This window comes from Annulohypoxylon maeteangense (genome assembly GCF_022496945.1).
Source record: "Annulohypoxylon maeteangense strain CBS 123835 unplaced genomic scaffold GGS22scaffold_38, whole genome shotgun sequence".
NCBI classification, from domain to species: Eukaryota; Fungi; Ascomycota; class Sordariomycetes; order Xylariales; family Hypoxylaceae; genus Annulohypoxylon; species Annulohypoxylon maeteangense.
This window is the reverse complement of record NW_025953285.1, coordinates 26801-46530: the sequence shown is the minus strand read 5'-3', so window position 1 is coordinate 46530 and position 19730 is coordinate 26801. Positions and strand designations below refer to the sequence as shown.

The 19730-nt window shown below is 47.3% G+C and overlaps 6 protein-coding genes across 6 annotated transcripts; 3 read left to right on the top strand and 3 right to left on the bottom strand.

The window, feature by feature from the left end:
• Window positions 1–922: 922 nt before the first annotated feature.
• Window positions 923–2029, bottom strand: GGS22DRAFT_193871 (uncharacterized protein; the record flags this gene model as incomplete). The annotated part of the gene is made up of 1 exon (XM_047965429.1): window positions 923–2029. One exon carries the CDS (start codon window positions 2027–2029, stop codon window positions 923–925), a length of 1107 nt encoding a protein of 368 aa, XP_047813673.1.
• Window positions 2030–4626: 2597 nt separating this feature from the next.
• GGS22DRAFT_176660 (RTA1 like protein-domain-containing protein) lies at window positions 4627–6379 on the bottom strand. The gene is made up of 3 exons (XM_047963434.1): window positions 6126–6379; window positions 5926–6072; window positions 4627–5873 (listed from the first exon to the last, which is right to left on the bottom strand). Exons 1-3 carry the CDS (start codon window positions 6242–6244, stop codon window positions 5153–5155), a joined length of 987 nt encoding a protein of 328 aa, XP_047813672.1. The 5' UTR covers window positions 6245–6379; the 3' UTR covers window positions 4627–5152.
• Window positions 6380–6939: 560 nt separating this feature from the next.
• On the top strand, window positions 6940–11003 carry GGS22DRAFT_182778 (formamidase; the record flags this gene model as incomplete). Its single annotated transcript, XM_047964009.1, has 11 exons — window positions 6940–7057; window positions 7147–7253; window positions 7328–7500; window positions 7561–8293; window positions 9138–9218; window positions 9325–9343; window positions 9408–9465; window positions 9522–9684; window positions 9828–10287; window positions 10361–10603; window positions 10669–11003. 11 exons carry the CDS (start codon window positions 6940–6942, stop codon window positions 11001–11003), a joined length of 2490 nt encoding a protein of 829 aa, XP_047813671.1.
• A 737-nt stretch (window positions 11004–11740) lies between these two features.
• Window positions 11741–14654, top strand: GGS22DRAFT_103913 (inheritance of peroxisomes protein 1-domain-containing protein). Its single transcript, XM_047957757.1, has 2 exons — window positions 11741–12454; window positions 12534–14654. The coding sequence occupies exons 1-2, from the start codon at window positions 12112–12114 to the stop codon at window positions 14324–14326; spliced, it is 2136 nt and encodes a 711-aa protein (XP_047813670.1). The 5' UTR covers window positions 11741–12111; the 3' UTR covers window positions 14327–14654.
• Window positions 14655–14741: 87 nt separating this feature from the next.
• GGS22DRAFT_176648 (OTU-domain-containing protein) lies at window positions 14742–16620 on the bottom strand. Its single transcript, XM_047963433.1, has 3 exons — window positions 15847–16620; window positions 15130–15768; window positions 14742–14955 (listed from the first exon to the last, which is right to left on the bottom strand). Exons 1-2 carry the CDS (start codon window positions 16190–16192, stop codon window positions 15134–15136), a joined length of 981 nt encoding a protein of 326 aa, XP_047813669.1. The 5' UTR covers window positions 16193–16620; the 3' UTR covers window positions 14742–14955; window positions 15130–15133.
• A 699-nt stretch (window positions 16621–17319) lies between these two features.
• Window positions 17320–19518, top strand: GGS22DRAFT_103854 (putative pantothenate transporter). The gene is made up of 5 exons (XM_047957756.1): window positions 17320–17849; window positions 17919–18329; window positions 18399–18446; window positions 18502–18977; window positions 19083–19518. The coding sequence occupies exons 1-5, from the start codon at window positions 17581–17583 to the stop codon at window positions 19388–19390; spliced, it is 1512 nt and encodes a 503-aa protein (XP_047813668.1). The 5' UTR covers window positions 17320–17580; the 3' UTR covers window positions 19391–19518.
• The last annotated feature ends 212 nt before the right edge of the window (window positions 19519–19730 follow it).

Sequence of the window (19730 nt, the reverse complement as noted above, 5' to 3'; positions counted from 1 at the left end):
TCTGAATAAACGACAAGACCAATGATACCTAGTAGCTTCTTTAAAAAGCCAAAGTCCGTATATGTACATGATCAACATACTTTCTTCAAGAGCGTCAGCAAAAGCAAGTCTCGCTTCCGTTATTATAGAAATAGCTAGGTACTTTCATGGGTTGTTCATACGACGCCTCGGTTGCTTCAATGTTTAACAAGGTTTGTATCGAAAACGCACTGTCGTTAGCCTAACAATTCGATCATCCGTTACAACCAATGAACGTCAAAGTAGGTAGGTAAGATATCCTGTCGTGGTTCTTCTTGAACCCCTAAAAATAATTGTTTGGCATACAGTTTACTCAGTTCGACCTGGAGCTCACAGTTGACTTAGACATCCCCCGAAGGATGTGTGAATTGCTAGCTTGATCGCATCAGTGACGGCCAAGGTCATATTGTCAAGAATATACACATAAATATATTACGTCCCCATGCGTCACAGAACTAGCCCATCCCATATAGGAGAAGCGACCGCTGTTTAAACGCTTAGCACATTCGCCTATTCCAAATCCAATTATGCTTTAACCAAAATCTATTACTTTCTGTGGGAATATCCTCCTCATGTGGTCCTCTGATGACACTAAAAGTTAATAAAAAAAATCAACAATGATAAAACCCGGCCAAAGCGCCGATGATATGCAAGTGTTTCCGGAATATCGCCCTTCTTCGATAGCGTGCCAAATATCTAGGAACCATACACTACCCTCAGTCTCCTATTGCCTCCAATAATTTTATCAAATACGCGAAGTGGTTCATATGGCGTGTAATATGAGGTCCAATCGTGCCGCATGCTCGAGAAGTAAGATGCAATCCTGCTCTACGCCGTGAAATGTGCGTGTATCAAGTGCCGGTTTTCTCCCATATAATTCTTTTTTTCTAGGAAAAATACCCGCTTAGCTTCCTAACCACAGCTCCTCCGACCTAGTCGTCAGCGATCGGCAAAGAGGACGCGTGAAGCTTCGAGAGAGGCTTGATGTGTCAGACATGGGCGATACAAGATCATGCAAACTCGCCAGGTGATCTTCATTAGAACTTAAAGCTAACGGCGGCTCCGAGTCGGATAGTAGCAACGCCTCGGCCGTTGTCAGCGTACCCACCTCGTCTGCATCGCTTGCATCGTCTCCAGTTTCCCGTGGCCACCATGGTTCCACAGGCTCTCGTGAGCCTTGGTACCACCATTGATTTTCGAAACCGTTATCAACTGTTACCATAGCCGCAGACAACGACTCGAGCTCCCGAGCTCTTTCAATATCCTCACTGCGATGTCGTTCCATCGATAGGGGAACAGTCGTCGGGTTATTTGCGTAAGGTGATCCGTCGCCGTCGCCGTCGCCGTCGCCGTCGCCATCTGCCGGCCATGCCCATGCCGACCATGGCAGTCCATCTTCACCCAACCGATATTGGCTAGGTGGTGCTGGTAATACTTTCCTGCCCTCCGGTTGCTCCCTGCTCGTTTGCGTGAAAGGCGGAAATAGTGTTGCCGAAGATGCATGGTGGACATCCCAAGGGCTGTCGTTAAAAGGCGGGGGGGCCGACCTCCCTCGCTCGTGCAAAGCTCCTTTATTTTCATTTCTCGAACCGGGTCTTGGCCGAGCCCGTAGGTGTTCGCTAGACTGTTCGTTGGCCTGACCCCGGGGACGCCCATGCTCTCGGGTCTGAGCTACGGCGCGAGATTGCTGCGCGTGGTGATGGTGATGATGATGGTGGTGGTGCTGGCGATGCTGCTGCCGCTCCGGATTATGCCGGCCTGAATGTTCTCGACTACGATTCTGGCGTGGCTCCGGGGCGGCCAAGTAATTGGTATTCGGCGGGGGTACCTGGCGAGGAAAGTTCCCCGAATCCCTAACGCTCTTTAAATTACGGGACATATAAGTCACGGTATGAGTCTGCGGTGTGTGTCGCTGGGACCACGAGACGCCGAAGGCGAGCTGTACGAAAATCTGCGGCTTGGAGATATTGTTACGTTCATTCTGTATTGGTTTGTTCCGGGTTTGATCCATATTGATAGGTTCCGTCTTCCACATTCTTCGGAAGGAAAAGAAGAGAGGGGAGCGTGAAACAGGGCGACTAGGACTTGATAAAGAAGGAGGCTAGAGCGTGCGCTGCAGATGCGGCTACGCCGTCCTGGCTGTCGTCCTGGAATACGTTGGGTGAGCCGCCAATACGGTGCCAAGCCCTTGACGCCAGACGTTCCAAAAGGGCAGTTCGGTGCGGCCAGCCAAAAATACTACCACGGTATGTGTAAGCTGGACAGGCTGGAGCGTTTCCTATGTACTCGTAGTGGAGATTCCTCTATCATGCAACGACCTGTGGTACGTAGTATGTACGGTACGCATGCGCTAGAGTGCCGGAGATGATCTGAGCAGGCCTCAAGTGGCGTAATATGATAAGCCTCGGGAATCTAAAACCTAGGTAGGCTCGACTAAGCAGCCAACGAGTGGAATGGCTTTAAGGATGATGGTGTGCAGGCGATGTCAAGAAAAGGGAGTAGACGTGACAATCCTGCACGGCACTAGGTTCAAGCGGATAAGCGGATATGTGGTATGCGAAAGGAAGCAAGGAGTGTTAATATAGAACAGAGCAAAACAGAACAGGACAGGACAGAATAACAATAGCTATTAGTAACGGTAACAATATGTGTAGACGATGATTCAAGTCGGATGTCGGTGACTCGATAACAGAACGTAGAGAAACGAAGATGAGATTGAGGTTGATCGGTGAAGAGGGGGGTGGGCTAGAGAAATGATTTGCTCATTTCTCTGCATTGTACAGACACTACTAGGTACATTCCTAGGTACAATACTGTATGTACATAGTAGATATAGGTACCTATGTGTCCGGTACCGCATCTGCGCTCCTAACCACCAACGGTCAACCAGCCTTCCAGGAGATGGAAATAGAGATGGAGCTGGAGATGGAGCTGTTAGGTAGATGTGTTGGATGGCATGTACATCCAACGTCCATGGATGTTTTGTGCGGCACGCATGGGCGAAGCGATCCCCAGACTAGCCTACCAGCGTACATATGCATCACAGACCCGTCCCCGGTCCCGATCCAAGACTGATGTAGACTCGCAATTCCGAAATTTCAATTCTACGAAATACAGTCTCCGCCTCACCCAAGCTAGAAAGAAAAAAAGAAAAACGCTAGAAGATCCGTCTAGAATCTGGATAACCCCTGGGGTTTCTTTTTCTCTTTCTTTCTTTCTTGCTGGTTTTTTTTTTTTTTTTTTTTTTATCACCCTTGGAACGGGTGACCCTGGAAAACTTGGCAACTTGGTGCGAAAAACTTAGGTCTAAAGGATGGCAATCCCTGGAGGCTGTGTCAACATAGTACTATGTATGATATTACAACTTGTCGAAACCGCAAACTGCGAGGTTAAGAAAGGTCAAAAAGAGAATGCGAGAGTAAGTTGTCAGGTTGTTTCAAATGTCAAGATGATAAAAGGAGCAAAATGTCGGAAATTGATTCTGACGATGGATGCTATGGACGTACCTGATAATAAATATAGATAAGTATCCGTGGTCCTATCAATAAAGAACGATACTATGCATGTAGGTACCTAGATTTCGGAAACCATCCTGGGACGCCCCTGGAGACAAGGAGCGGAACTTTTGAGCGCGACTGCGCGAATGAGGCGATTCCGGATCGTCGGGATTGTTTCTAAGACCAAGCCACACACCGCTTAGAGGCTTCAATCTGTCGAGTATGATGTTCTAGGCTATGATAAGATAGGATTTATTACAGGACGTATGTAGGAATCTTCCCCGTGAAGGGTAATTAACTTCAGATCTGCCAAATCTTGAATCTTCGTCTCGGAATTTGTACTGCGTAAAATAGTCTAGATGTGAGATATTCCTGTCGAAGGAAGAAGGAAAACGATTTGACGTTTCGAAGTTGACGGAATATGCAATTAATTGCATAATATTGAATTAGTATCTGGTACTCTCTGTATAATATATATGTATCCACTTGATAGGTGCATGTGCTGTGTACAGTACCGACCACAATTAAAGTTGGAAGTTTTAGCACTTTTACTTTTGAAGGTGAACCTGGTACGAAGTACCCAATTAGCGAGCATCGAAACTTGGGACTATCCATACTAGGTATGTATGTACATTGTATTAGTACTAGGTAGTAGCCGAAATAGCAAGGTTGCTACATTGCCAGGTTGGTACCTATACATACATAAATTTTACATATCACATAGTACATAGTACATCCAGAAATAGAATCTTCTTACATTCGATAATCTCAACCTAATATGTATGTACATATCTGCCTACTGCCTATTGATTTTATACATGCATGTGCATGCTGAAATATGTACAACACCGCACCAGTACAATACCACTACCACTTCCTCTGCTTTACACCACTGCAATATCGTTACAAACACATTCTTCATTAGAGTACAGCATCAAATACCTTGGTACAGGCAACTGCGCTATCGTTGCCATCGTATAAATGGGACGCAATCATCCTTAAATAGCCTTACCGCACCCGTAAGCGATCCCATTAGCATGAGTCTCATCTTCGAGGCATCGGATTAAATCGGACTTTGTTAACAGACAGGTAGAGCCAACATTTCCGACATGCCTTGCAATGTTATACGAAAGGTTGGGTTTTGCGCGTGTGTGTGTGTATGTGTGTGTGTGTAAAGCAGCTATCTAGTTCTATATGAGAATGAACTTTCCTATCTCTACCTTTATTTGATAAAACGGCCAACGCCAATAGGTTAGATATGCTAATCCTAGATCGAAATATTGTAACAAGTCCCCTTGCGCCGAGCCCCATTACATCGCAAAATAACAAATATCCGCCTGTGTAAAGCAATAGAAGTAAGCAAATCCTCCAGTTAAGAACACGACCATACGACGAGTACAATTCGAAAAGGAAAATTCGCAGGTTTGAAAGACTCTTTCAGCGATTATCTTGCCTACTCTTCGTCATAGTGGACATGAGTCGCGCTTCGGTCGTGCCCCACGCACCTTACTAGCCTATCCATCAATGTAGGTAGACGACCTGCAGTAACTACTCAAGTATCTCCCAATTCCAACTCCTGTCGTTGTTAAAAGGCCTTCCTAACCTGCATCGATGCCCCAGCTCAACACTGCGTTGACTTAGGGTTTCCTGGCATCGTTATCATCCCAAAAGCGCGTCTTTTGATCTTTGCCCTTGATCATACCGTACACGTCGAACGGGTCGAAAAGCGTGGTGAGGAAGTTTCTCTCTTGCTTATACCCCGGCCCGCTGATCTCCGTAATACCGTCTCTAGCGAGATAGACTTTCGTGGACTTGGGGAGCCACCGACGTGGATGGCGAATGTTCAGCAGAATGCTATTGCAAAGCATGAGCAGCGCCTCGAACACGTAGAAGAACCACTCATAGCGGATGATGGGGCTCAGCGTCGATAGATCGACCTCGGGCGACGAAAAGCTCACGCTGCTGATGTCGAAGAACTCGACTGTTCGGTAAATGCACCTGATCATGATGATCGCGCTGCTGATGTAGAGAGTCAGGAGCGCTTGGTTGATCTTGACATGATTGATGCCATTTCGCAGGCATCTCATGTGGAAAGTTACGGCCAACGCGAGAAAGAGGCAGACGACGACGAGTTGCATTATCAAAGCGACCTTCAGCAGTGTCTGACCCGTTTGCTGTAAATCCACTGGCAAAGTTCGAATGGATTGATAGGCTGCCCCTATGCCACTCAGCGTCTCGATAACTGTGGAAATGGCGGCGAAAGTCGTCAATACACGCCCCGGGTGAATCGGGGAATGATATGGGACAAAGTACAGTACGCGGCCGAGAACGTAGTAATTGCAAAGCTCATATAAGGGGCTGGTTGCTTGGTTAGTAATCTCTTGGAAAACGCTTAAGTGAGCCAACCTACGGAGCGGCATAGATGAGACAGGAGCTGACGACGTAGTAGATGAGCTTCGTATAATCGAATGCCCCGAGTATTCTAGCAATGAAGCCAGCCACAAACAGGAGCGAACAGAGGAAGTAAAGGCCTGTGAGTCTCCAACTCTTATAATTCCTGGATCTTATGGTTAGGGATGAGTTATGAGTACAACATTCAGAAATACCAACATGGCCTGCCAGAAATGAACGCTGCCACTAGCAGTAAAGGCGACCGCGAAAAATATCGGTGCTCCCTTGTCTGGGGCATAGAACCAGATGCTATCGTCGACGTGCTGCCCGTTCTCCATGCTGGTTCGGTACGGGGCTGATGATGTTAAGAGATGTATCTAAGATATGTATGTCTTCGAATAACCGATATTGGTCCACGCCGAGAGAGACGATGAGTTTGATACATGGTAGCCCTTATATAAAGCGGTATGAAGTGTAAAGATTGTTGTTCTAGTCAGAATTAAACCGTATGGTCGGAATCCAACCAATCGTATTACACTGTGGAATACGCCGTATGCTATGTGGCATAATATATATATACCTACTTGCTAGGTGTGTAGCACCTAGATATCATTAAAACTATATAATCGCGAGGTACACGAATCACGATTAATTCGAAACTATACCTAATTGATAGTATACCGATATTATGTTCTTGCCTACCAGGTACTTACCTCGCAAGTACGGCGTATTGATCGTATTCAGCGTATTCGTCGCTAGTAGCTACTAGGTACTGGAACTGGAAGTGGCTTAGGTGGCTTAGATACTTAGCTTAGCTGCTTAGGTCCCCCGGTATCCATTTATTAAGAAGACTTTATCGATAAGAATTATTGGGCGGTACATATGTCGTCATCACCTTGGTGGCACATGAATTAACTCCAGATGTCCCGCTGAAAGATGACACAAAATAATAAATATAACCTTAGAACTTTGCAAAGGGATTCCTCTTCCACTTCTCGTACCTACGAGCCTGGCAGCCATATCGGAACAGAAGATGCCTCAATCAGATAATCTAGACCAGCCAGACAAGGAAAAACTTAAAAAGGCTTTCGATATTTCGAATTTCGACCTAAATGCCGTCATACGTGGCATCCAGTTGACTCTCGTCGGCGGTATGCCTATGTCCCTAATAAACCTAAGTACAAGATCCGATATATCACAGTGGTGATAACTAATTGGCAATGTCCTTCCCTGCGTATAGCCCACCGAGCATTGCAGAACCCCAGTATATTCACGAACGACCATTACAAGCAAGCCGCCATAGCCGTTGCTGCCGGAATCGCCATTCGTATAGCTATTGCCATTCCTGTAAGAAGCCCGAGACTACTAGATATAATTTGTTTCTGATTAGGCTGGCTCTGAACTAATCACGTGCCCATCAGATTATCGGGATCAAAGTTCTTCTTGGTGTTCTGTCTTTGATATTTGATCTTGACAAGACTACCTGGGACGACACGTTGATAAATGGCCTAGACTTGATTGCTAACCATGTCCTCCAAATCCCGCTATTCTTGATGACCCTCATGAGGTATATCACGCCAACACTCGATAATATGTATGTCTATTATCGTATCAGAACACCCCCATCTTATAATCGTTGACATCTAAGCGGCAGGTTCATGGACTCGTTGCGATGGGTCGATATGACCTATGTCCAGAAGCACAAAGACGAGAACCCCGATACCCTTCGGGATATGTACTATCCAAACCTGAGTGGGTATAAACAAAGAGATGGAAGTACGAACTCGACAAGCACTGCAGAAGCTATTACCATGTTTATGTGGCGGTTCGCCCGAAAGGCATTAATCTCCTTGGCCGTATTCGCTTTATCATACGTTCCGTACATCGGACGTTTGGTACTTCCAGCTGCAAGTTTCTACACGTTCCATAAGGCAGTAGGACTAGGACCGGCCGCCGTCATATTTGGTGCCGGAATATTCCTGCCGAAGCGATACCTAGTCATATTTCTCCAGACATATTTCGCATCCCGTAGCCTAACGCGTGAATTGCTCGAACCCTACTTCGCCCGTGTCCATTTTTCTAAAGAGCAGAAACGAAAATGGTTCCGTAGTCGCGAGGGTCTTCTCTTTGGCTTCGGCATCGGCTTTCACACACTCCTACGGGTTCCATTACTTGGCGTGCTTATTTATGGTATTGCTGAAGCGTCAACTGCATACCTCATCACGAAGATCACGGACCCCCCACCGTCGCCGAAATCATCCCGTTTCGAGATGGAACAGTTTACGGCAACTCAGCAGGTCTGGAGGAACAAGCACGAATTCCTCAACCTCCCGCTCGCGAACCTGGACGCTGGCCATGGCAGCCAACCTCCGTCATACAACGAAGCTGTAAACCAAGGGAGCAGAAAGGACCTGTGACATACATGATATGGCTGATTTCGGACATCAAGCCTGGCCAAGCTGAAGTAGCAGACTAGATATGTAGGTAGTCGCAGGTTCGGATCCGTTTATCATTCGAGCATGTCAGAGAGGTTCCCGCCATAAGAATTTAAACATATCGTCCTCTAATGTTCATCCTTACCTCAAACTCGATATCTTAAGTGGGTAGGTCATGAGAATACCGAATTGCCGAGATACGCTGGACTGGGACTCTCCTTATCAGATTGGTGCACAACACGGCACAGCTGTATGTATTTGCTGGCCGTCAATAGGCGCGATAAGGAGAGGAACCCTTGTGTGTGGGGTTAAGGACGGTCTGTTGATTGGTATCGGTATGCTCATACACGCTACATATTGTAACTATAGTACTATGAACATACTAGCGCATGCAGGATTCTAACTCGCATATTTCCGACGTCGCGGACACGGTGCAGGCCGCTACGTAGGTAGACTTTAGAGATATCACGACGTCTGAGGCATTGCGATTGGTGCCTCTCCGCTCCTACGATGCGGGGTATCTGTGATTCCGTGCAGATAGCTTCTGTCGTCATAGGAGAGATATAGATGATATAGATACCTGTTGACACTCACGCTTGGGTATATTTAAAGCTTGATAACCCAGGGCCTATCCAGAGCCTCAAAAGAGGCAACACTGTCTGTCTCACCCCTATCTATAACGAATTGGAAGTTATGTAAGCATAAAGATTCTCCCGAGTGAGTGATATTACTGCCAATCTAACCCATGATAGAGCGAGAATATCCATTAAGCTCTATTCAGTACGTACATTCGAAGATCGCAATGGGCAAGACCGAGATTCGCACAGTTGGGAAGGTTAGCTTCGACAAGCCGGCATACGAACAGGCAAATCTCCATGTAAGTGATATAAGCGATATAAGTGATACAAATGATGCAAATGATGCAAATGATGCGAGCGAGACAAGTGAGACAACTGGCCCTTCTGTAAGCTGATTTATCGTAGAATAGATGGCATCCCGACAGTATGCACCCAAGGCGCACCCGATCATTTAAGGGCGATAGAATTACGTATTAACGCGAGTACAGTTCCATTCGCCGGGACCATTAAGGATGGCGAAACGGTCAAGATCGAATGTCTCGACTGGCAAGTTCATATACCGCAACAGATATGATTCTCATAACGTCTAATATTACTTATAGGACTGGGGGTCAAATAGGGAATAACGACAGCGCGGACGATATCCGGGACGTTGATTTAACGAGGATTCATTACCTCACAGGCCCTTTTGAGGTAGAAGGTGCCCAGCCGGGGGATATCCTCTTAGTCGAGATAATGGACGTACAGCCGTTCCAAGACCAACCAGTATGTAGAACCCAACAATTCCTTGAGAGAGTGGAAACTTCCTCGTCAAGCTGGCCAGGAACTTTGTGCTCTCGACACGTCCTTAAACCCCCTAGACTAGAAATCAACTGTAAAGAAGGGATCGCTAAGTACTGCTGTTGCAGTGGGGGTTCACGGGTGTTTTCGACAAGAAAAACGGAGGCGGGTTCCTCGACGAGATCTACCCGTCCGCTGCCAAGGCTATTTGGGATTTCGAGGGTATCTTTGCCACCTCACGACATATCCCGCATGTCAAATTCGCAGGCTTAATCCACCCGGGGATTTTGGGGTGTGCACCATCGAGCGAGGTTCTGGCGACCTGGAATAAGCGCGAGGCCGAGCTGATCTCGGCCAACAAGCTTGAGAGGCAAGTTGCTTTGCCGCCGGAGCTGAAAGGCATCCACGCCGGCGCATCTAATGAAGCACTCAAAGAGAAGGTTGGTCTTGAAGGTGCCAGGACCGTTCCTGGCCGGCCAGAGCATGGAGGAAATTGCGATATTAAGAACCTGAGCAGAGGTTCAAAGGTTTACCTACCTGTTCATGTTCCAGGTGCCAAGTTCAGCGTCGGAGATCTACACTTCTCGCGTGAGCCCCATACCCCCCTATCCCTTTGTTACATCATCATTGGAGACAAACGAGAAGCACTAATTCGAAATAGAGGGCGACGGGGAAATCTCGTTTTGTGGCGCAATAGAGATGGCAGGCATCATCACGATCAACTTTAAGGTTATGAAGAATGGCATCGCAGATTTGGGTCTCAAGTCGCCTATCTACCTACCCGGGCCTGTCGAACCCCAATTTGGTCCAGGCCGCTACATCTATTTCGAGGGGTTCTCTGTAGATGAACATGGCAAACAGCACTATATGGATGTGACAGTCGCCTACAGACAGACTATCTTGCGTAAGTGCTGCGAGAATTTTACCAAATCTTAGTCGTCGCCGAGATTAGCTGACCGACGGGAAAAGGATGTATTGAATATCTCCGCCGCTTCGGATACAACGACTACCAGATCTACCTCTTGTTGTCGTCTGCGCCTGTTCAGGGGCACGTGGCGGGTATCGTTGACATACCAAACGCGTGCACGACCCTTGGTTTACCCGTAGATATTTTCGACTTCGATGTCTTGCCATCGGGACCGGCGAAGGTACGGGATATGGGGACTTGTGCTTTCGAGACTGGTGTAGCTAAGGGTGAAGTTACATCTGGGGGTAAGAACAGTGAGCATAGCTTCGGTGGAGGCTTGACATACAAGGCGTCTGTAGTTGAGAGAGTCAAAGAGGCAGCATCGTCGGGATCTTGAATATGTGAAATCAGACAGGTGAGAGGAGAGAGAGGAGGTGGATTGTTTCATCAGCGTAATATAAACTACCTGGGTATATGATATATCCCATTACTCTGACCACTTGAACAGGTCCGCAGGTTGATGGTATGATTATCGAGGGAAATGGTATAGGAATCATATGCTGGGAGGTATCATAGTCATGCTTTCTCCACTTGAGGGAATGCGGTCTACTGTCGCAGATTTCGATTCCGCCAACCAATCCGGATGAGGAATATCGCGCCGCGGTCGAGAGAGATAGCGCTAAGAACCGATCGTCACACAGGGTACTAGTGCCTACATACATATTATTAGTACGTGCATGATACCGTAAAGGGTTTGTGGAGAGAGAAAAGGAAAAAGGAAAAGACACGATGGCTCACTACCATAGCTGTTAATGATGCTGAGGTAGATATCCGAAGTTCCAAGCTGGTAACATTACCTATCTGCCTATCTAGTACCTACTAGTACCTACATACATCTTACATACATATACATGTATAGCTACATACTAGGTAGTATCTACCAATCAAATATATTATTGGATCAATTAAGCTTACCTATCAACTAGGTGGGGTCCTCGGAAGAGAGCTTTGGTCTTCTGGTCTCCTGCCTTGAAGTAATTACCCCACCACACCAGCCTCTAACCGGCACCTACCGCTATATTTGTGGCGCCCCCCCAGGGATGGTCCAGGTGGTTTCCTAGGTAGGTACGATCCCTTTCGTGCAGTGCATTCGCAAACCTTCGTCAATCCTAGTTCCCCGAATGCAGCTCTGACATACCTTAGTCTCGTTTGTAGCTAACATTTCTACCTTCTATTCTGTACATTTATTCATTACTTGCCTCTCTTCCTTAACCTGGGAAGTTGGGAGCATGATCTGAGAGACATCCTAGTTACCTAGGTAGTTTAACGAACTATTTTCATTTTCCGAAGAGACGTGTCGAATCTTTTCCCCAACTATTCTCTCTTCGCTAGCACTTCGCGACCATTAGCCATGACCTAGACGTCTTTAGCAAGCCAACCTTTCCCGGGAGTTTAGTTCCATCAGACGAGAAAACGGCTTGCTTCTAATTAGGAATGCGCCAACAATGGCCGATGATAATCCTCGATTATCTGGCCGACCAGACGTGTTACGACCTCGTCGGGTCGTGACGGCACCTGTTGAGTGCCCGCCTCCTGCTCCTACTCCTACTCCTGCTCCAACTTCAACTTTACCTCCATCTTCATCTTCATCTACATCTACATCTACACCCACTTCATCGTCGCGCTCCGAAGACCTGGTCGAGACTCTTTATAGCCACCCTTCTGTTAAGATCATCGCTTTTACATCTACTCAGCGTGCCTCCTTTGGTTCGCGAAAATCCTCCACCGATGTGGATAGACCGGGTACCCTGCCAGCTTCGTCGCGTCTCGAGAGGACGATCGCCGTCGGTACGTTAAACGTGTTTAACCTAAGAAACCTTATATTTAACCTTGGACTAACCTAAATCTTTTTTTAACAATCCAAAAGGCCCGTTCCGCATTTATCGCGCCCCAGGCTCCGTCGCATTTCTTAGTTGCGGCTCGGCCCTACAACCCATCCTACCGAAAAGTCAATGCTGGTGTATCGACGAGGAAAATAGTAGATTCGTCCTACAAATACGGCGGCCACAATACTGGAGAATTGAGCTCCCAGTATCCGACCCTGACGATCAAGAACGTGCTTTACTACTAAGGGATATTCTCGATAAGGCTCTGCTATTTGAGAAGACAGCATGTCCCTTTCAGAGAAGTTTCACGGTAGAGCTACCAGAGGAGCTAGAAGTTAGAAAGAAAGCTTGGACGCCCGACGGCAAGAACTTAATATCAGATCCATTTCTACCTATAGTGTCACCGTCACCTAAAGGTTTTGGTGGTGATCAACGAGCCAACCTTCTAGCCGACCAGATTGCCTCTTTTAGGGTCGACATTGGTACCATTAATGAGCTAGACGAATCAAGATTCAAGAGATGGCAGAGCGAGAATCCTGAAGAGCCAGAAATCACAGAATTTACAGAAGGAAAGGACTATAGTGCTCGTTATTACAACAATTTGAATGAATGGCGGAGAGCCGATGCGGCGTCTGCCGATACCTTCAAAGATTTACGCACGGCCTCGAATATAGTTGTGACGCCGAAGCCGCAACGTATTGCGGAAGAGTTGTCGGACAATACCAGTGTAGGCAAGGAAGAGATGATTCTTGACTCTGGTAAAGAGGAAGAAGCTACTGATGAACCTTCTTCCTTCGAAGGGTCCGGTCGCGTAGCTCCTATGAATCTTACTAGGAAGCGAATGAGCCGGATGTTGGCTGGCCGCGCCTTTACTGCTCCTCCGCAGTTGTCTGTGATAACCTCACCCCCCTCAAAGTCGACGCAGTTATCGAGCGCAACCTCATCCCACCCGCCGCCGCCGCCACCTCCACCTCCGCCCCAACGTTTGGGATCAGACGATAATTCGCCTGTTGGGTCTACAGACTCGTTTCATAGTACTCAATCATGGCATTCGCCGATCGCGCCACTGCCTCCGTCGCCTCCATCATCACGCCCAGTCACGCCGTCCATATCTCAATTTCCCCATCCCCATGAGAATATCGTTCTCCCTCGTCCATCGTCACAAGGAAGAGACAACCGAGTGTTTATGCGTACACCGGATACGGATAGAACATTCATCCCAAGCTCCGCAGGGCTTACGGACCATGCAGACGATTTAGCCTCCCCTTTGTCCCGCTGCCCTTCGGATAGCGTTGGCATGCGTACGAAGCCAATATCCGCCGCCGATGGCTCCTCTAATGCATCGCATGCATCTGCCTCGGAAGAGGCACAGGAAATTCAGCTACGGCCGCGGCCGCGAATTAATAGTTTGTCCTTCAGCCGCCCGGCCCTCTCGCCGCTGCCATCAGCCATTAATTTCTTCTCGCCACCTCAAAGGCAAACTTCTCGGAGTCGCATGGACGTTGTCCGCAGACTACCAGGCGCCATCATACAGAAAACCGTCGAAATGCTGCTGGCGCCGCCGACTCATCTTGTGAACTTGATGCTGAAGGTTGCCGCTAAAATTGCATCGGGTGAGTGGCGCGGTCTCGTCTTTGGCTTTGGTGAGGGTGGTGAGAGAATTCCGGTTCAGTGGGATTACTCTGATGGGGAGTTTAGCGATTGGAGCGACGATGAAGATTATGCTATGGCAAAGAGCAAACAGAGCAGCAACAGTAGCATACCGCAGACGGCTGACGGTAGCCGACGCGATTCGGCAATGACTAAGGATAATCGTAGCTGGGAGGTTGATTAATGCTATCTTGGTTAGTATGAAATCTGTATTATAATGGGGGTTTAATGATATGGGTCGGTATGGTCTACTGCATGGGAAGGGGATTGGAGTTAGGAATACGGCGAAATTACCATCACTGTTGACATTTTCTTGTCCGAGTTGGAATTGGACAAAGGAGGATATCTTGTTTAGGAGACAACGTCTACCTTCTAATCTAATCGACTAGCCTAATGGTATCTGTGTCGGTATTCATGTTGGTATTATATCGGGAAAGCCACTCCACTCTACGTAGAATAGAGCCTATCGGCGTATAAAATGTAATAATAAGCCTACACGCGCAAACATAGCCTATCTCGTTAGGTAGTCTAACGCCAAAGACTTTGGTTTATCATCGAATGGCGCATGATTTCAAGTCATCATGCTCCTGCATGAACCATGTTTTACACGTGCTCTATATATTAGTATCTGGGGATTGGGAGAATAAAACTACTCCCATTGTTAATTACAAGGCCGAGACTGATGCGTATATACATAAGGTCATCCGTCGGGGTTTCCATACTAGAGGTCACGACCAACGGAGTACCTAGCACTTCTGTTACTTCACTCCCTATGATGGTACCTGCCTCTTCTACCGTGCAAACCGTAACCGACTGCGCAATATCGCGCCGTTAGCGGTCTCAACAAACATGGGCACAAGCGACTTTGAAGAAAAAAAAGAAAAAAAAAGGGGGGGGAGAGAGAGAATGAAAAAGGGATGGGTCCACATCTGGAAAGCATGTGGCCAAGTCCGGGGGAAGATATAATAGGTACGACGGGCTATGTACCTAACTATGAGTTATCCTTGATCTCGCTGATATCCGAATGGCCAGTCTGGATTGCATGCTCGGCGAGGGATTTCTGACCCTGGCCTAGCCAGCCGCACTGGTTGCACATGACAACAAAATCGGAGGTGTCTGTGTAATAGTGGTGCTCTTCCTTAAGTTTCTTGCACAACTCCTGGGTGTGGGTGATGATATGTTCGCTACTATCTACAGCCCAGCGCGCGACGTCGAATTCTAAGACTTCTTGGCCCTCGACAAATATCTCGGCGACGCGGTCGTAGTGGATGTTAGAGTAGACAATGACGCAGCGCATCTCGTAGCCGTTCCCCTGGCCGATCCGGTATACATTTCCTGTCTTGACATCGACGACGGAAATCTCGAGCTGGAAGACCTCGGATATGACAGAGAGCTCGATGTCGCCTCCCCATACGTCGGGTCGCAGCATGTTGTTGCAGTATGCTTGCGGGCTCTTGCCAAGGATGACGGCAGTGTACTTCTCCGGGTTGGCGTGGATGTGATCGACAACAATACGGCGAAGAGCCTCGGCACTGAAGAGCTGGTCTGGGTCTGAACGAAACCCACGCAAGGCACCACCGACGGCTGTGAATAGACAGCTGTTGTCATCGGGCATGACTCGAAGGACTGCGGTAAGCACACGGCGTCAGTTAGGGGCGCTTTACTCAAATGCGTAGATGGATCACAGTTTGTTGGGCTACCTACCTAGAGTAGAATTTGTCTCGGGCATAAACACACTGATTTGCTGGTCCTTGATGCCTCGGCCTTTACCCTTAGATGGTTCTAAGTTAGGGGAGGTGTCGGGGACGGTTGGCGCAGCGGAGGCTTTCTCTAGAGGCGCGATGGTGAGCACTTCGCGATGGAGACCCAAGGACTGCACGGTGACATCACTTTCGTCAGTACCTAGTGCTTTTGGTGGCCAGCCATACTTGACCGAAAAGTTTTCCAACCCGGTAGTAGACTTCAGGGCTTCGAGAAGTTGGATCACATTGGCATCGTCGTCAAGCTCCAAACTGCCTGGTCCGGAGGGGGTTCTGTATCGGACCTTCATGATTTGGATGGGTAGATGTTTGGAGAAAGGGAAGAGAGAGAGGAGACTTTGACGTATATATACCTAGGTAGGTATGTTCGAATGGGTACGGGTGTATCGGTATCGGTATAAGTATGACTCTGGAACTCGATTTACACGTTGGTGTAAAAAGGACAAGTATATGAATCTGTACCTCTTTTTTGTTTGTTTGTTTTCAAGGCTGTGTTTTTATTATTCTCCTAAAGACGATCTGGTATTAGTGATAGTGGCAGTGGTATTAGTAGCTGTAAGGGTATCCGAAGTGGTAAGCTTAAAGGGCCAAACCGATATCAAATCAACGCTCTCTTCGTGATCGAAACTCTTTGAGACCCGCTCTATTTACACACAATGCAAGCTAGCGATCGTTAAAACCAACCGCAGGTGCTGCCGATATTTACTGTACATACCTACGTAGGTAGTTGTATGTGGAAGAGAGGAGCTGATCGAAAACCCGCCGATAACCCCTCCATTCCCGGGGTTAGACGGGGTTACTAACTTAGACGAAAGACCCGTCTTTTACATAGACCCGATTATCTTTATAACAGAGCATGTGTAACAAAACCGGAACTTGGTCATAAAAGTTGAGTTTAAGCTTTGAATTCAAGGTTGCCAAGACAAAACACTTGAACACATCTTTCTCTTTGAACCTGCATGTGAGTGTGAGGTGTGAGTGTGAGCGTGAGCGTAAATGTGAGTGTGAATGTGAGTGTGAGTGTGAGTGTGAGTCCGGGCTCGGTCTACCTTCGCATCATAAAAGAAGAAGAAATACTGGGTACCTAGTAAGTGACAGTATTGTCAATTGCTATTTGATTGAATACTAAGTCTTAGTTCTTCACAGTACTGGTGACCAAGTATCAGGTCAATCCCCTCTAGTATCCCCCCTAAAGATATTATATATTGCACATAAATTCGAAGATCGATTATCATATATGGTCACGCAATTATGAGCGCCGCTGACGCAACTGACTGGCTAGGCCTGGGAGAGGGGAATTCTAATACCCAGGTAACTCAACCCATGGCCCTATCCATAATGCTAAACGAGACCAGGGCCGTGCCATCATAGGAGAGGCTGATGACGACACTGGCTGCAATGCTGTTATCACTTGAGGCCTACACTCTATTATATATGTGTGATCCTGTCTCGTCACCTAAATCTTATGAACTGGTATATTGGATAGCTACGCACTATGCCTAAGTATAACCCTTCATAGGTTATACCTCAACTCGTCTAGGTCGCATTCGTATCTGTTACATAGGTGCTATATCACCAGAGGGGAAAGGGTAACAAAGCTTTGCAGCTTGGAAAGATAGAACAGATATCGTTTCGTATTATTCTACATCTTACTATTCATCTAAGCGTATATCTAAAAATGGTAGCAGACAAGGACGACCAGAAGACAACAACACAATCATCAATACGAGGGGACATTCGCCAACATGAAAACGACCATGACGGCACCTCTGGTATTGGACGCGCTTGGATTAGATTCATGACCTCCGTCGGATGGTATCCAGCGGATATGCCGAGTGAGGAGAAGCGGCTGATCCTGAAACTTGACCTGAGTATTCTGATTTTTGGCTGCCTGTCTTTCTTTACCAAATATCTTGACCAGCAGTCGATTACCAACGCATATGTCAGGTACGTGTTCAGAGTATTACCAACATGTTTTATAAAACCAATTTGCTAAGAGGGTATTGCTACTGCCAGTGGTATGAAAGAAGAACTCGGGTTGTATGGGGACCAGTTGAACTACATCACTGCAACATTTTGGGCATCCTACTGTGTCTTCATGGTCCCGGCTTGCTACCTCTTAACGCATTATCCTGCTAACCGAGTTCTCCCGACTCTAGAGATCGGATGGGGGCTTTCCACCTTTGGCCTAGCTTGGGCTAGGAACGTCGAGACAGTATATGCGATGCGGTTCTTCACTGGTGTCTTCGAATGCTGTTCGTTCACAGGAACGATTTACGTCATCGGATCCTGGTATAAGCCGGGAGAAATTGGCCGTCGCGTTGCTTTCTTCTTCATTGCGAGTCCCCTTGGAACTATGTTTGCTGGGTATCTCCAGGCCGCAGCTTATACGAATTTGAACCAGGTGCGTGGGTTAGCAGGATGGAGGTACGGCTCCCACGCCAAGATAAGCTTGCTTCGATGACCACGAGGAGAATTTGCTAACTATTCAGATAGATGGCTCTTCGTTGTTGATGCCATCATCACTCTTGTTATAGCAGCAATGTAAGTTGCCCCAATTTCCTCATATCCGTGAAACTAACCTCCTAACTCGTTCCAGCGGCTTTGTCGTCTTTCCCGATGTGCCGTCAAGGAAGAAACCGCGATTTATCACAGAAGAGGAGCACGCCCTTGCGCGTAAACGACTCCATAGAATTGTGGCGCCGCCGCAATTACAGCTATCCCGGGATATATTCAAACGGGTGTTTTCTCGTTGGCATTGGTACCTCTTCGTCCTTCAATGGACCTTGATGGACCAGAACTTTCTACCTGGCAGTACACCATTCTCATTGTATCTGAAAGCGAAGAGTAATATGTATTCAGTCGTCCAGGTTAACACGATACCTACTATTGCTACGGCAGTGAGTATTGTGGTCGCCTTGTTCTGTGGTGTCATCGCAGACAGAACAGGTCGATTTTGGGTTCCCGCTATTGCTGTGACTTTCCCCGTCCTCGTGGGCATGATACTACTTGTAACTTGGGATGTTGGCGAGAGCGGACGTCTAGCTGGGTTTATTCTGACAGGGTTTGAAGCTGGTAAGTTCACGCACTTTTCTCCCCATTTCAATTCCTATTTCTTTGTCTCTGCCTTCTCCCTTGCGTATTTGATGGTATAATGATATATGCTGATTCACCCCGTAGCCTGCTCACCTTTGACAATGGGCTGGGCGTCGGTGGTGATGGCAGGAGATGCGGAGGAGCGAGCAGTAGTGACTGCGAGTATGAATGCCATCGGCCAAGCAATCACAGCAGGCACACAGATTGTCCAATATCCGGCCAGCCATGCTCCTAATTTTCGGGGTGGATTTATTAGTGTTCTGGTAACGACAGTTGGCCAATTAGGCACGATCCTGATTATCCTATTCTTAGATCGTAGGGACCAACGACGGCAACAAAAACAACGTCAAAATCAAGTTGAGGACCCCTCTGGATTGGACAAGGCAGTCTAGAGACTTATGTTCAATGTCTAGGTACCAAGCTACCAACATTGAAGGGTTTTGACAGAACTAATTATGTTTGTACACATGTATGTAGGTACCTAGTAGGCATTAGCCACATAATACAAGCCACTTTGAGGAAATATTACATAAGTACTTCTTTATCGGTTTATCTACTATTAGATACATATGTATGTAGGAATCTATACATATGTACATAAGTACTTTGTAAGCTACCAGGTACCTAGGTACCTCCTATTTTTAATTCGTCTCGGAATAATACCGGGTAAACTTAGTTGCACGGTAATCTTATTAGCAGCTCAATGTTGCAAGTCAATTAAGTGATCACTAA

Bases quoted from the DNA above. Each gene is read 5' to 3' on its own strand.
- GGS22DRAFT_176648 (XM_047963433.1), bottom strand. From the start codon at position 16,192: ATGAAGGTCCGATACAGAACCCCCTCCGGACCAGGCAGTTTGGAGCTT. The intron at 15,769-15,846 runs GTAGGTAGCCCA...TGCTTACCGCAG, and splicing joins CGAGACAAATTCTACTCTAG to TCCTTCGAGTCATGCCCGAT.
- GGS22DRAFT_103913 (XM_047957757.1), top strand. From the start codon at position 12,112: ATGGCCGATGATAATCCTCGATTATCTGGCCGACCAGACGTGTTACGA. The intron at 12,455-12,533 runs GTACGTTAAACG...ACAATCCAAAAG, and splicing joins CGAGAGGACGATCGCCGTCG to GCCCGTTCCGCATTTATCGC.
- GGS22DRAFT_103854 (XM_047957756.1), top strand. From the start codon at position 17,581: ATGGTAGCAGACAAGGACGACCAGAAGACAACAACACAATCATCAATA. The intron at 17,850-17,918 runs GTACGTGTTCAG...TGCTACTGCCAG, and splicing joins ATTACCAACGCATATGTCAG to TGGTATGAAAGAAGAACTCG. The intron at 18,447-18,501 runs GTAAGTTGCCCC...AACTCGTTCCAG, and splicing joins ACTCTTGTTATAGCAGCAAT to CGGCTTTGTCGTCTTTCCCG.
- GGS22DRAFT_176660 (XM_047963434.1), bottom strand. From the start codon at position 6,244: ATGGAGAACGGGCAGCACGTCGACGATAGCATCTGGTTCTATGCCCCA. The intron at 6,073-6,125 runs GTTGGTATTTCT...CATAAGATCCAG, and splicing joins GTTCATTTCTGGCAGGCCAT to GAATTATAAGAGTTGGAGAC. The intron at 5,874-5,925 runs GTAGGTTGGCTC...CCAAGCAACCAG, and splicing joins TGTCTCATCTATGCCGCTCC to CCCCTTATATGAGCTTTGCA.